Source organism: Talpa europaea (genome assembly GCF_964194135.1).
Source record: "Talpa europaea genome assembly, chromosome: 2".
Classification (NCBI taxonomy): domain Eukaryota; kingdom Metazoa; phylum Chordata; class Mammalia; order Eulipotyphla; family Talpidae; genus Talpa; species Talpa europaea.
Genome location: NC_140068.1, coordinates 140,432,373 through 140,447,998, shown reverse-complemented (window position 1 = coordinate 140,447,998; position 15,626 = coordinate 140,432,373). Strand labels below are relative to the sequence as shown.

Below are 15,626 nucleotides of genomic sequence, written 5' to 3'. Positions count from 1 at the left end.
TTACGCCCTCTCCCCGCGGATGCGGCGCGCCAGCTGGATGTCCTTGGGCATGATGGTGACGCGCTTGGCGTGGATGGCGCACAGGTTGGTGTCCTCGAACAGCCCCACCAGGTAGGCCTCGCACGCCTCCTGCAGCGCCATCACGGCCGAGCTCTGGAAGCGCAGGTCGGTCTTGAAGTCCTGCGCGATCTCGCGCACCAGCCGCTGGAACGGCAGCTTGCGGATCAGCAGCTCCGTGGACTTCTGGTAGCGGCGGATCTCGCGCAGCGCCACGGTGCCCGGCCGGTAGCGGTGGGGCTTCTTCACGCCGCCCGTGGCCGGCGCGCTCTTGCGGGCTGCCTTAGTAGCCAGCTGCTTGCGCGGCGCCTTGCCGCCGGTGGACTTGCGAGCGGTCTGCTTGGTACGTGCCATTTCAGCAACAGCGAGGGAACCTGTAAGCTCTCAAACAAATCTTGGAGGCTGCCTTTATATATACTCAGGAACATTCTGATTGGCCTGGCGCTTTTTCAAAAGTCCCGCGCAACCAACGTATTGGTTGAAGAGTCTAGGAAACTGATTGGGTGAATTACGTCACATTGCAACCTAGTTACTTTCACGATGAGCCAATCCACCGTGTCTCAAATTGTATACAAGGGTTTGTGGATCTTGGAAGATAACCAATTCTTCAGAGACGTGTGTGTGTGTAAAGGGAACTGAGATACCAAAGATTATACTTTGAGATCAGTCTATCTGTATTGCTCTTTATCAAACCTTTATTTTGTGTCAACAGAAACTCGTGTAGCCAGGATTGCTCCTTCACCCCGTGAAACCTTTGATGTATAAGGCCAGAGTCCTGGGAGGAGTATTTAGGGAATCAGGTAACGCTCATGGCTCGGGGTTCAAGAGCAAGAAGTCTGCAACAAATGTTCACTTGACTTCCCTACGGTGACCCAAAGGGTACTTTGCCTCAATTAAAAATTTGAAAAGCCAGCGTAGACTGTGGACTTGCTAAGGGTTCTTTTTGCTTTTGTGACTCAATATCCCAAGGTAAACTGCCCTTGTATGTTTCCCTCTAAAGGATTTTTTAGAGAAATGCTAATAATGAAAGAACACTGCCTATTCAAGGTTTCCAGACACTTGTAGCTTAATTTTTCCCAATTGTACCTAACTCCTTGAGATACTAAGCTTTTCCCTGTTACTATATTCATGCATCACTAATAAAGCCGGCAACTTGTGGATTAAGTATGGTGATCACACACATGCGTAGTAAACGTATCAGTTACATGCTTTTTGTGAAAATGTGGACGGCTCTGAAAAGAGCCTTTGGGTTAAAGAAAAGGTGGCAACTGCATACACTGATGTTAATTCATTCACTTCCCCTTGGCCTTGTGGTGGCTCTCGGTCTTCTTGGGCAGCAGCACGGCCTGGATGTTGGGCAGGACGCCGCCCTGCGCGATCGTCACCTTGCCCAGCAGCTTGTTGAGCTCCTCGTCGTTGCGGATGGCCAGCTGCAGGTGGCGCGGGATGATGCGCGTCTTCTTGTTGTCGCGCGCCGCGTTGCCCGCCAGCTCCAGGATCTCGGCCGTCAGGTACTCCAGCACCGCGGCCAGGTACACCGGCGCGCCGGCGCCCACGCGCTCCGCGTAGTTGCCCTTGCGGAGCAGGCGGTGCACGCGGCCCACGGGGAACTGCAGCCCGGCCCGCGACGAGCGCGTCTTGGCCTTGGCGCGCGCCTTGCCGCCCTGCTTGCCGCGTCCAGACATAACGTCGGAATAAGAGCTGTTCAGCAAAAAAGAAACCTCCCAGAACGCGAGAAGCTGGGTAATTATACTCTGCCACGGTTTGGTAAAAAAAGTCTGTGCTATTGGGCCACAGATCTCAGCCAATCAAAACACGAATCTGAAAGAAGACACCGCCTCTAATTTACATAAGACTTAGAGTTGAAAGGTCAAATTTTTTTTAAGAGGGTGCTTACAGAAGAGCCAATGAGAGTTTGGAATAAAAAAGGGCCAATCAGAGGTTAAGATACTGAATAAGCCAATCAGAAGTTATAGTTCTGCAATCCCTAATTTGCATATATACCAAAGAAATATGAAAGCCGGGAGCTGGGGGCGTATTTTGCTCGTAGTCACTTGGAAGCAGCGCCATGCCTGAGCCGGCCAAGTCCGCGCCCGCGCCCAAGAAGGGCTCCAAGAAGGCGGTGACTAAGGCGCAGAAGAAGGACGGCAAGAAGCGCAAGCGCAGCCGCAAGGAGAGCTACTCGGTGTACGTGTACAAGGTGCTGAAGCAGGTGCACCCCGACACGGGCATCTCGTCCAAGGCCATGGGCATCATGAACTCGTTCGTCAACGACATCTTCGAGCGCATCGCGGGCGAGGCGTCCCGCCTGGCGCACTACAACAAGCGCTCGACCATCACGTCGCGGGAGATCCAGACGGCCGTGCGCCTGCTGCTGCCCGGGGAGCTGGCCAAGCACGCCGTGTCCGAGGGCACCAAGGCCGTCACCAAGTACACCAGCTCCAAGTAAACGTGCAGCCAAAGCTACACCAACGATTCAAAAGGCTCTTTTAAGAGCCGCCCACGCTGTCTCCTAAAGGTCTGTAACCCTAAAGATTTGAGATGTAGTTAGAGCAATCAACGTGCTTATAATTTCGGTAGATATTATATCTTAACAGCATGTAGAACTGCAACGAATAAACCTCCATGTTATTTAATTCAGTACGTTTTCCGCGGGTACCCTAGTTGGGAGCTGCTAAGGAGTTATTTTCTGACTTCATCTCGTCTAGGATGACTCCTCCACATGAGGTGTTTTGTTTTGTTTTTTATTTTGTCTAGCCTGTACTTTTAAGACAGTAACTAGAGGAAAACCTGGGAGTTTTGAGGAGTCCTAGATCCGAACAAAAGTGAGAAAAAGTCGAGGAATGAAAGCGAAACCGTTTTTTGTAACAGCTTTAGATTGATTTGAACTACCTGTGGTGAATAACTTGGCGTTTCTAAAACAGCAGAGCAGTGCCAGTCACGCCTTCCCCATCCTTCCAAATACATTTCTTCACGCAAATGCGTTCTTCTTTTAACTTTACCCAGTATTTTCTTTTGACAAAGTCAGGAATTTTGTAATTGGTTTTCTCCTCGATTTACTGTACAAGAGTGTTAGGAACCAACAGGATAACCTGAGGGAAGGAAAGAAGTGAAAGTCGCCAGTGTTACATAATTACCCTAACAGCCTCTGATTCCCAGGACCTGAGGCTATAGGTTGTCAGCCCCTGAATTTAAATTCCAAGGGCTCCCTGAGTTAGCCCTACACCTCCGAGTCCTGGAATGACCACCTCCACAATTTCATTTCCTGAGATTTTATGTAAAAGAAAAAGATTACAAAGTTAACATTTGTTTGGCCCTCCCTTGGCTTAGTACTGATTTTATCCCACAATTACCTCTTGTGAAATGGAATCTTCTCTTTTATATGTAAGTCATGTGAAGAATAAAGTTAATAGCTTTCCCCTTACAGAAATAGAGCTGGAATCTAAATTTTTGTCTAATTTTGCACGTTTCTACATCATATTGACAAGACTTTTTCTCAAGCAGGAAACGAGTTGCAATCATAGGAACAGGGAAACTTCAGGCACAAAATTTAAAAAAAAAAAAAAAACAGCATTAGAATAAAATTGGCTTGAAGTTACATGTTCTTTGAGACACAGTAACGTACTTACATCAATCAGATTCTTTCAAAAATAGATATATTGAAAAGAATCTGATGTAAGGACTTTGTTGTCTTTGTGCAATATATGCATATATATTGGGAGAGAAATTTTGATTTGGAAGCTAAGGATCACCTGATACCAAATTTAATTTGAGCACTGTGAGGTTGGAGGGTATTAACTGTAAAACTGAGTTTAGAAATCTCATTTTCCATTTATTAGCCATATAGCTTTATTTGTAAGTTCTACATAGCAGATTTCTGTGAATGTTAAGTCACTCAATTTTGTAAGTGGTCTTGAGAACTTCCTTAAACCCTATATATAATTAAGGCATTCATTTCCCAAATTTAATTTCAAATATATTTCAAAACCTTGTATTCAAGAGAAGCAATAAACAAACATGGGTGAAGAGGGGATACCAGGGCATGCCACCATCATGGCATGTTCTAATGCTGAGTTTGGGCAAATTATTTAAACCCTCTGTGATCATTTCCTGGCCTCTAAAATGGGAATAGTTAGTAACTACTGCATGGCATTGGTGAGGTGACCGAAAAGAACACTGGTACAGCACTTACAAAAGTGTGTGCACACACAAGTCCTCCAAAATAGCAGTGGCTAAATTCTCTGGCTGAATCAATAGGGATGAATCTCAGAATCCTGAGGTCCTGAACACTGGACTGCAAAATCTACAAGCATTTGACAGCAATTAGGGTTCCTTGTCTGGCAGTGTGAATAACAATCCAAACTGTTATAGGACAGGGAGAGGGGCAGCCCAAACCCCGCAAACCTGCCTATTCTAAATGGGTTCTGCCATCCGCCGCATCAACACAAAACATAGGAGACTTTAATGGGAAGGAACTTTAATAAAACTAGGAAACAATACAGGAAAGGCAAAGAGTCTAGTTTCTAAATGAAGCACCCAAAGTTACCCGTCCCCTCGTGGGTAAAAGTCCATCCAAATGGGATTGGCCCAGAGCAAGGCCCCAAAGCCTGCCATGAGTCTAAAGCACTTTCCAGTGGGGACCCACAGCAAAGGGTCAGAAACAATCAGACAAGCCCAGAAGGAAAAGAGCAAAATCAACATCAAGATAAAAGCTGCCATGGTCACCTCCCCACGGGTTTCACCCACATCTGTGTCACCCAGTCCACGACCAAAAGACAAGCGCAGTTTCTTCACATGTCTCTAGGCTCCATGCGCCTCCTCCAGGTCTCCTGGCTCCATCCTACTTCCTTCCTCAGTCTCTTCTGCAGCTTCTTCTCTTCCTGCTCAGCTCCACCCTCCCTTGGGTGGGGCAGGGAACCTCCCCCTTTCCTGGGGACCACCCTGTTACAAAACCACTTCTAATAGTCCAAACTTCAGCACCATCAACCTAGTGCCTGTGGCTTCCCAGCTCAGGGAACGTGTGGCTTCTTTAACATGGGATTTCTCAGGCCTCCCTAGAACTAGGGGTGCACCATTTAATGTTCAGATGTGTTAGAGTATAAGAAGGGGGCACTGGAAACTCACAAAAGAGCAGTTTAGTAATTTTTTTCTTCCTTTTCCTCTCATGTCTCCTGCTTCCTTTGCCTAATCTCACAGCAGTCTGACCAGAACAAGAATCCTCTTCAGAAAAGCAGCTACGCTTTTATTAGTTTGAAGAGATTTAAAAAAAGATCACTGTCCACCAAAAAAAAGCAAAAGCAACCCCCCTAAAACTGTTCCAAAGTTGCCAACCATTTAGATTACTGTCAATTTTCTAAAAACTGTCCTTTTACCACTAAAAAATTTATACTCAAGAAACCTTTACACCAAAGTTGGTTCTTCATACCATCAGCTGAACTCATTTTTAATAGTAAGAAAAATTTACTACACTGACATACTTCTCATTTTGACTCATTGGATGAAGATTTGGGAACCACTGATTTGTTTAAATCACTTCATTTCAAAGTTGAAAAAAGTGCCCCTGAATTAGCTCTGCTAATCAGAGTTGGGGGCAAGATCAAAGCAATTTTTTTTTTTACTATTTCCCCTAAAATTGTGTCTTCACTTTCTCATGTTTCAAAACTTATATTCTATTGTTATAAGCAGTCCATACATTTATTAATGTTACTAATAAAGTTGTTTTGAAGTAGTTCATATACAACAAAAATTGTATTTAATATTTTATTAAGAGCAGTCTGGGTTTTTTAAAAGGGAACAAAGCAAACATCAGCCAGAGAATAGATGAATTATGACAAAATCAAGCATAATCCTACAAACCGTGAAAACAAGTGTGCTTTAGCCACATGTGACAACATGGCAACTCCATGTTCCCTGAATAAATTGATTGCCAGAAACTAGATGGATTGTGAAACTGTCCGTGTATTTAGGCCAGATGTACTACTGTAAACAGCCCTAAAATCCCGGTGATTAACCATAATAAAGGCTTACGTTTGTTTATACAGTTTATTGACTGAGGGTCACTTAATGCTCTAATTCATCCTATGAACCAGGCTAAAGGAATATTAAAGTTTCTGCTCAGCAGTGGCACATGACATTTTCACTCACAGGCAAACCTAATTGACACAAAGCAAAATCCTCTTACCAAGTGTAGCTGCAAATTTTTGGAACAATAAGACATATCCACAGGTACTATGTTTCCATAGCAAAAATGAAACAAAGCAATATATTATTTAAGTATAAATGCCTGTGAATTTTGAAAGAGAAGGAACAAAGACCAAATTCAGGGCCATGATTACCCCTGGTAGGGGTAGCAGGAAGGTTAGTTTAGATCAAACCAATATATTGGTAATATGTGTACACCACGTTGCCAATTGGGTTCAAGTAGGGTAATCATATAACCCTTTATAACTGTATATGTAACTAATGTGTACTTTTTCTATATCTAGAACTATAAATTGCAAAGGCTTATGCATTACAATTTCCTAATAAACAATATATATATTCTAGAGGAAAAGTCACTTTATCCTTCCCGAAAAGAACTTTAAGCTTTTAAATGTTGCTTGTATTAGAAATTTGTTTATAAGAAAGAAAAATCACCCCTTAAGCTCCAAAAGTCTGTAGGTGCTCAGAAAGACAATGTAGGCTACTTTGCCAAAATCACTGCAGATCATTTATATCACTGCAGTCTTTCTTTCTGCAACGTCTTTTCCACACACTGAAGTCTTTGATTTTTGTAAACTCATGTACACTCATCCACCAGGCACTTGAAAGTTCAGGTCAGGTTCATTCTAGTGGGGAAAGAGAGATAAGCACATAAACACAATGTGCTAAGCACAGCTGGCTTTGTAAAAGATAACGTGTTCCATAATCAGAAAAAAATTATGGGGGTGGGGGGGAACCAAACAAAAACCACTCGCACAGCACCCTGTTGTCTGGATTAAAGTCCAAACTCCTATAACTGGCCTGGCAGCCTCCAAGATTTGGCACCAACTTCTGACCCAAGCAACTGCTACCGCTTCTGGCATGGACCTGAATTACACTCCTCTGACAGACTGTATACTGTTCCAGTCCTGCTTCATTTTTTGTGGGTGTGTCTGTTGATTTTCTAAATAGACTGTGATGTGAAACAGGCGCTGTGTTGCTGAACTAGAAAGCAGAGGCATAGCGTCCCAATTTCAGGTACATAGACTAGAAAGTGGGGCTGCGTAGGCCACTGGAAGAACTTTAGCCTTTACTCTGAAATGAGAGCCATTGGAGGGTATTCAGCAGAATGGCCTAACCTGATTTACTCTTTATTGCAATCTCTCTGGCTGCTGTGTGAAGAATCAGCAAGAGGAAGAAGGGGCTACAGTAACAAAGGTGAGAAAGGACAGTGGCTTGGTCAGATTAGTAGCAGTGGGAAGGAGAAATACTTGGATTCTATTTTTTAAAGTCAGGGCTGACAGGACTTACTGATGGATTTGAGGTGGTGTGTGAAAGAAAAAGACAAAAATGACTCCAGCTGAAAGACTGGCATTGCCAGTGACCAAAACAAGATGATGACAAGAGTTGTTTTGAGAGGTTATATCAGAAATTAGGCCCTATTTAAGTTAGAAATGGGTATTAATGGGCTTCCAAGTAGAGATGTCAAGTAGGTACGTGGATCTCTGCACCTGGAGTTCAGGGGAAACCTTTTGGATTAATGATTTCATCTTCATGCTGACAATGAAACACCAGTTCAACAGACTCAGACACTTGCATTCGTAAGGTCAAAGAGAGACAAAAGTTCTCTTGTCTAAGAGATCAGAAGTCACTGAAACTAAGGCAAGCAAAAAGGCAGCATTAGACTTAAGGCACTTAAATTGAACTCCATGAATAGGCTTCAGCAGGCCTGAGAACACCTTTGAATAGCATGCAAAATATGTGGGAAGGGTGAGTGCACCCTGGGCGGCACACATGTATATATCACTGGATCTCCAAAGTGATCTCCCTGTCACTTTAACTTGATTATTTGCATACTCATTCTTGAGGGCTTTCCCCTGCACCTGTAAAACATGGATATTTATTCCAGGTGTTCTTCAAATCAAAGGGGAAAAGAATAACAGAAGAAAGCACTGTAAGTTATAAATCCACCTATCATGAAAACAGTAAGCATTCCTTATTTACATGACCTAAGGCTCAGTTCTTTAACTGTTTCTCTTCATTATGAACCCTCTTTCCTAAGAGATTTCAGCAGGTCTTGTGGATTCTTTACTCTCAGGGCAGTTATATTCTCACAACTCTCAATTATAATTCCAGCCCAGACCTCCTCCCTAAACAGCACACTCATTTATCTAATTGCCTATGTTGTAGCCTCCTTTTATAGATGTAAAAGTATTTTAAACTCTGCATCTCCAAAACTAAGCCTGGACTTCTCTCCAAAACTTGCTCCTTCCATCTTTTCCATGTTAGTAACTGGCACTTCCATTCCAGTTGCTATGCCTAACATTATTGAAATTATCCAGTTAGGTTTTCAGTCTGTCATACTGTTAGGGGGAAAAGGATGTCCTAAAGCTAATTCCATACAGGCTTTGTGGACTCCAACCCCACCCCAGGCCAAAGCCAAAGACACTGGGCACTCCAAATCCCATCACCACCAAAGGGAAGGTGGCTGGGACCTGAGGGTGGGGTTAAGCAGCCAGGTTGGTATAAAGCCAGACACGTGGGCTTTGGGGGGGTTCCCCCATTTTGGCTCTCCACCAGCTCGCAGCATCCGGCCAGCTCTGAGAGTGTTTTTTGGGTTTCCAGGTCGGCGGATCGGGTAGGACGCATTAAAGACTTTATTTCCCTATTTTCTCCCTGAGTTGTACATTTTCCTTCTTCCCTTTTCCCTTGGAAATAAACCTTTTATTAACCTTTTGTGTGTGCCTGTAGTGGAGTATTAATAAGTCCCTTTTAAGGGCGCAGGTGAGGACCCACAGCCAGGCAACCCGTTCAATATCGGGGCTGCCCTATAACAGTACCCTTTGCTAACCAGCTCAGAAAAACTCTATCAACCCTACCATAGAAAGATAGTTTCCAGCCACTCTCACAGGTTCCACCATTAACACTTTGCCCAGCCCACCATCTCTCAATTATATTATTGTAGTAGCTTCCTACCAGGTCTCCCTACCCCTATCCTGGCCCCATCACAGTTTATTCTCCACCAAGCATCCAAACAGATTATTTAAAAATATGAATAAATCAGGTCCATCCTCTGCTTAAAACTCTACAATTCTTCCACCTCACTCAGAGTTAAGTACAAAGTACGATACTGGTCTACAAGCTCACACCAGAACTACTCACCTCCATTGGCCTTGGAGACCTCATCTCTTTCCTCAGCACCACCTTCCCCCTCCCTTTGCCCACCCACATAACTTCTTATTACCTCCCAGACTTTCCATCTTCATCTTCCTTCTATTTTGGAATACCCCCAAATGTGCTCAATCTTTTTTTCCCCATACATCACTCTCTCAAAGTTTTCATGAATTCCACACACTGCCTTTTCCGACTTCGATGGGCTTCACAGCACTTAGCACCATCTGACACGCTGCATGTTTTACAAAGGTTTTGTGTATGTGCCCCCCCCAAAAAAAATATAAGCTCCACAGATACATAACTATTATATTTCTTCTTATTTATTGCTCAGCTCCCAGAGCACAGAACAGTACCTGGCATGTTACTTTTTTTTTTTTTTTTTTTGATTAGCACCCTCAAACCAGTACCTTAGCTCCAATAATATTTGATTCCTTTCATATTTAAGCACTAGAGTTCAAATCTTTAACATGAGATTCAAAATTACTTTCAAATCTCAAAGCATCACCCTACAGATTATTACTTCCTGACAGAGAAGAAAAACCTACTTTACAATGGCAATAATCACTCTAAAGTAGCGATTTTCATTTCAAATTTAGATAAAGCTGGTATCCTGTGGTCCTAATTGTAGTACAACAGCATGTGCATCTCTTGCTCGGCAGAAAAAAATAATGGGAATGCAAAAACAGCAACAAAAATAGAAAAAAATAGAGAACACCCAAAAAGTGATTTTAATCAAGTGTCTGGAAATCACTTCTACCTTACAAGACATAGCCGGTGTGGAAGTAGGAAACCAGTTAAACCATTCTACCTGCCAGGTCTCCAGGACCCCAGGGGCATACAGTAGGAATGAGAAATAATTTGACAAACTGTTGTAGATAAAGATCTGAGGCAGAAACAGATGTAATAAGATCCTTTCTCTGAACAACTAGAGCTCTGACATTTAAGGCATAAATGGAATTTTTTAATCTGAACTGATTAGGTTCTAGGGAATTAGATTTTAGTTCAGTATTATATAGCAGTTACGGTTTTTTTCAAGTGTATAATTTGGGATTAAATACCTTGATGCCTATACATATACTTCAAAAAAAATAAAGGCTATGTGACAGTTAAACATTTACTCATGAGAAAATCTGTCTTTTTAGCTTCCATGCTGTCAGAAACACTAGCCTGTATGTTGAACAGTACTTGCCAGCCCTCCCCAAGCGTAAATTTCTCCCAGTGCCCTTTGTACACTGAAGTTTCGTGAGCAGACACGGGAAGTCGTGCACTCGCCACCCGGGCCAGGGCCGCGCTCCCCCCGCGCTCTCCCGCTGCACGCCCGCCCCAAGCCCGGGCCCGCCCCGCCCGGCGCGCGCGCTTTGTTGCCTCCCAGCGCCGCCATCTTGAGCAGAGAACCCCCGCAGAACTGGGGCCCGACCGCGGTTAGACTTGGTCATTTGAAAACCCACTCAGTCTCCAACTAGAAATGGCAGAGAACAAAAAAAAAAGCACTTTGGGAAAGAAAACAGCGCCACCGAGCCCCGCCGACACCAGAGTAAACGCCCGCAGCCGGCAATTCCCGTAGCACCTACTGCCGCCGAGGAGCGAACTAGTACCCGCGATTGCGCCACATTGACGAGCTAAGATTACAAACTTGATTTAGCTTTCACCTAAATACGTACTCAAGGCTGCACTCACAGTAGACAAAACATACGGTTTTTAAAAAAAAAAGTGCCAGCTCTTTTACAGAAACCTGTGGGCGGCCCTGAAAAGGGCCTTTTGTTGCAAGGTATGATAAGAGCAAAGAGGCGATTTAGCCGCCGAAGCCGTAGAGGGTGCGGCCCTGGCGCTTGAGCGCGTAGACCACGTCCATGGCCGTGACCGTCTTGCGCTTGGCGTGCTCGGTGTAGGTGACGGCGTCGCGGATCACGTTCTCCAGGAAGACCTTGAGCACCCCGCGGGTCTCCTCGTAGATGAGCCCCGAGATGCGCTTGACGCCGCCGCGCCGGGCCAGGCGGCGGATGGCGGGTTTGGTGATGCCCTGGATGTTGTCGCGCAGCACCTTGCGGTGGCGCTTGGCGCCTCCCTTGCCCAAACCCTTCCCGCCTTTGCCGCGGCCAGACATGTCTAGGCAACCTCTGAAGAGACTGCAGAGAAGTGGTAGTAGAACAAAGACAAGTTCCTTATATGAGAGACTTGCGGACCTAATTGAGGACTGAAAGCGCGCTCGCGGGAACGTCCCTCCTGCCAACCCCGCCCCTCGAAGGCGCGTCCACAATGACGTCACTGACCACTAGGGTCGCAGTCAGCCAGCATACGCTCCGCGGAGGCTTTGCCCGCAAGGCCGCATTTCTAAGTGGGGCCTATCGGACTGTTTTAACAACTGCGTCAGATTAAAGAAATTCACATTTTCCTATGGTTATTATTTGCTGCTTTCGGGAGACTGCATGGCGGGAAGCACAGCTGCCTTCCTCAGCATGCCGACGCCAGATTTGCCCCCAAGTTCACCGAGCTTCCGCCATTTTCGCTCCCTGTGGCAAAGCCCCTTGGAGGCGAGCCTCCGGGCCCCGACGAGTTTAAAAAGTGCAAGACTTCACCCCTCTCATCACCACGCCGAGGGAGATGACTAAAAGACGTTTCTTCCCAAAAGAAGAGGTGGTGATTCCGAGGTAGAGTTCTCCCCCGCTGCGCGGATGCCTGAGCTACTGTCCGGGTTTGCATTTTGTTCTTTCCCCGTTTATGAAAACCTGTAATTCTCACTTAAAATATCTAGCGACTCCGCATCCCTGGATTCATTTACCGGTGTGTTAGCCAAATAATTGAAATTAATAAATTAACTCCAGCAGGGCTTTTTGTAGATGTGAGTATATCACCTCTCATAGCCTTAAGACTATTATTGGGAGCGCCGCCTCCTGTGGAGCAGAGTGGCGCAGCGGAAGCGTGCTGGGCCCATAACCCAGAGGTCGATGGATCGAAACCATCCTCTGCTAGTTTTGTCTCTGTTAATCATAACAATTATACACCTAGTATTAACAATAAATTAAGAAGGCAAAGTGGACAGATATCTTTTTTTAATACTAAAATTAAAATGGTTTCCTGAAAGTAAAAACGGAACTTTACATTCTCTACAGATAAATAAAATGGTGTTCATAGTCACTCAGTTATTTTTAACGACTATCTCTTCGGACTAAAACATTTCTGGTTGCCAGAGATCGTATACCATTCTTGCCACCTACTCTACATTTCCCTATGAAGCCTGAAAAATACTGAAATAAGCTGATCATTTGGGGCTATGTGACTAAAGCAACAGACTAGAAATTCAGTGGACCATTCCAGCAGAGATTCTTTTCAACCACGAGTCTTCATCTTTGCACTAAATAAATCGCAGCTTGGTGGCCACTATAAAATTCTAACTGGAGAAAACTACTTCTGCAACACTACTGATGCATGTGTCTCTACCCTCTCCACCTTTCTTTACAGTCTCTAGCAGAAAGATTCTGTATGCTCATTTTTCAAATATACACAATACACAAATGTTTATCCATGAACTGTTTTATATTTCTCTACGTGAAAAGGATTCCTTTATGTTATTTAGGTGTCAGATACTCTGCTAGGCACTAAGAGAAGACATCAAGTAGTCTAGGTCTAGATATGCTATTAAGTAAATATCTATAATACAGTAAGATACTTTTTTAAGAAGATTATGTACAGTAAGTGCAATGAAAAAGGAAACCTCATCTCCACCCACTAGTTGAGTGATTTCCCTGGAAAGCCTCACCTGACCTCAGTGAATACATGCTCACAGTTAAAATGCATTACAGCAAAGGGTACAGTACAGAAACACCAGGAAAGACTAGAGCACAAGCAAAGACTAGAGAAGGTTTTCTCATCCTCCATCTTCATGGTTGATCCAGACGCTTTCTGTCTAGTTGTGAATGGCAGGGACGTCCACTTGAGTACTGGAGTCCTACATTCTTAAATGGAGCTAGTAACACACCATATGATCAGACCTGGGGTGGACCCAGAACCAGACACCCCATACACCCTGTATCCATTGTGAATCTTCATGTTTACTTTAAATATGCTTACAACCTGGTTCACAGTGACACTGCAACTGGTATATAGTATAACATCTTTGCCTGGTAATTATGTGAATATTCCTTAATTTTAGTTCTCAGACTTTGACCAGGAGTGATCATCATGGTTAGAGAAATAAATGAAAACTGAATGAAACAGATCACCTACATTAACTTTGCCCTGGCAAAGAAAAGCAGCAGATTGTATGACAAAACTTGAATGTCAAGAAGAAGACAATTAAGGGTACCCAGGAAACTACAAATGATTCAGTGTGAGAGAAGAAGAAGGTAAGGAGATTGGAGGGGAGGTTTGGAGAGAAAAGAAAAATGACCATGTGTTCTGATCGCCTCCTATTCACCCTGTCAGTGGAGGAGGGATTCTCTGCCCTAAACAATGTGAGCACACAACACTCAGTCCTGAACAGATGAGACTGGCAGTTGCTTCCTTGTCACATATTCTTACAGTCTGGAAGAAGAGGGCACCACACATGCAGGGACCCCAAAATGTGCACTCCTAGGAATAGACTGTGAGACTTTATAGTAACCAGAGAGTGGGGTGACCACTGCTCCCCTCCAGAAGATATGATTGGCTTGTTTTAACAGGGAGGTGATACCCATTAGGTGGAGCTGCTGGTGGAATGCACTTGGTCTGGTTGAAAGGGAGCTGGCCAGAAAGATGTCAAAGGAGCACCTGAAATTTTACGTCTTATGATACAGACTAGAGTTGTGGCAGAAGACACAGGGAAAGTGCCCAACAGAGGAAGTGAGTGCAAGGTTAAGAGATTTTGATTTTCTTATTCTGTGCACGATAAGAAATCATGGCTGATATGATCAAAGTATCTTATTAGAAAATGTGGATTTTTTTTTTTTAATTTGCGGTCTGGTTCTTGGTTTTTGGTTTTTACCATAAACAGTGTGAAATGTCTTATATGGGATTTTTTTTAATTATTTCTTCTATCTCTCCATAGACAATCAAAATTCAGTACAGTTCACCCTTAAACAATATGGGGGCTGGGGTGCCAAATGCCACTCAATCAACAATCAGGGTATACCTTATAGTCAGCCCTTCACAGCCACAAGTAGTATCCCTTCGTAGTTACTTTTGGCCTATGCACACTCCTGAAAAAAAACTGATTTCCAACCTCAAAAAATAGTAATGACCCTGGACCTCTCTAAACCTGGGACCTCTCTGGAAACACCATGAAGAGCATTTTCTTTTTCAAACACATGGGGATACGCTGTGAAAAGTGTTCTGATGTCACCAGGTAGCCATCAGAGAAAGTGACAAGAGACAAGAGCATAAGAAGGAAATTGACAGCAAGAGAGAGAGTGGTGCAGATGCTGCCATATGGAGAGACTGCCTTGCAGTGAGGTTTTCCTTGACAACTGTCCAGGCCGACACCCCAAGTACCTAGAATTTGAAAATGGTGAATTAGTAGGGAAGAACCCTTGAGTGAGTTTATTTTAAAATATACCTGGATGCACACAATATGCAATATTTTGGCAGCTTTTAGGTATTCTAGTTTTTCTGCTTGGGGAGTCGGACTTTCCTCTCCATGGAGTGTCCATATACTAAAAAATGTAAAGGAGTGTAAGTAATAGTGTCCTATTATTTTATTATTAGCTTTTTTGTTTTTTTGTTTTTTGTTTTGTTCTGTTTTGGTCCCTCCCTTCTCAACACCCAACACTGTGACCCACAGAGCGGTTCCATTTTCCCAAAGACAAAAATTGTGGGCGGCATAGGTGCCCCAACCTTTTTGTCATTATGTAATTTAAGACTCAGGACCTGGCAGAATTTATTATACATTTTAAGGGTTAAGCTGACAAAATGCTCTGGGGGACCACGTGGCCTAATGGATAAGGCGTCTCATTAAAAGAGCCCAGCCATTTACAGAGGACAAGCCAACAGAAGGGCAGAGAAGACAGCCATGCAAAATATACAAAAAACTCATGTTTGTGCCTGAATAATTGAACCTGATAATAGTTTAGGACAAACAAAAAGTAATTTCATATGATTGACATTATGGTGAAGCATATGGTGTTTGACTCCAGACCAGAAGTTTGGTTCAAGTCAGTGTGGAGGTCCAGCGTGATTTTACTAGTTTTGAATGACCTTCAAAACAAGTCTTCCTTTTTCCAGCTTTTTCTTAACTGTCCGTC

At 44.0% G+C, this 15,626-nt stretch overlaps 4 protein-coding genes across 4 annotated transcripts; 1 reads left to right on the top strand and 3 right to left on the bottom strand.

The window, feature by feature from the left end:
• On the bottom strand, positions 1-411 carry LOC311167153 (histone H3.1; the record flags this gene model as incomplete). Its single annotated transcript, XM_084227985.1, has 1 exon — positions 1-411. The coding sequence occupies one exon, from the start codon at positions 409-411 to the stop codon at positions 1-3; it is 411 nt and encodes a 136-aa protein (XP_084084111.1).
• Positions 412-1,349: 938 nt separating this feature from the next.
• On the bottom strand, positions 1,350-1,743 carry LOC311167154 (histone H2A type 1; the record flags this gene model as incomplete). Its single annotated transcript, XM_084227986.1, has 1 exon — positions 1,350-1,743. Exon 1 carries the CDS (start codon positions 1,740-1,742, stop codon positions 1,350-1,352), a length of 393 nt encoding a protein of 130 aa, XP_084084112.1. The 5' UTR covers position 1,743.
• Positions 1,744-2,117: 374 nt separating this feature from the next.
• On the top strand, positions 2,118-2,506 carry LOC311167158 (histone H2B type 1-C/E/F/G/I; the record flags this gene model as incomplete). Its single annotated transcript, XM_084227990.1, has 1 exon — positions 2,118-2,506. Exon 1 carries the CDS (start codon positions 2,126-2,128, stop codon positions 2,504-2,506), a length of 381 nt encoding a protein of 126 aa, XP_084084116.1. The 5' UTR covers positions 2,118-2,125.
• An 8,697-nt stretch (positions 2,507-11,203) lies between these two features.
• LOC311167164 (histone H4) lies at positions 11,204-11,515 on the bottom strand (the record flags this gene model as incomplete). The annotated part of the gene is made up of 1 exon (XM_084227996.1): positions 11,204-11,515. One exon carries the CDS (start codon positions 11,513-11,515, stop codon positions 11,204-11,206), a length of 312 nt encoding a protein of 103 aa, XP_084084122.1.
• Between the last annotated feature and the right edge of the window lie 4,111 nt (positions 11,516-15,626).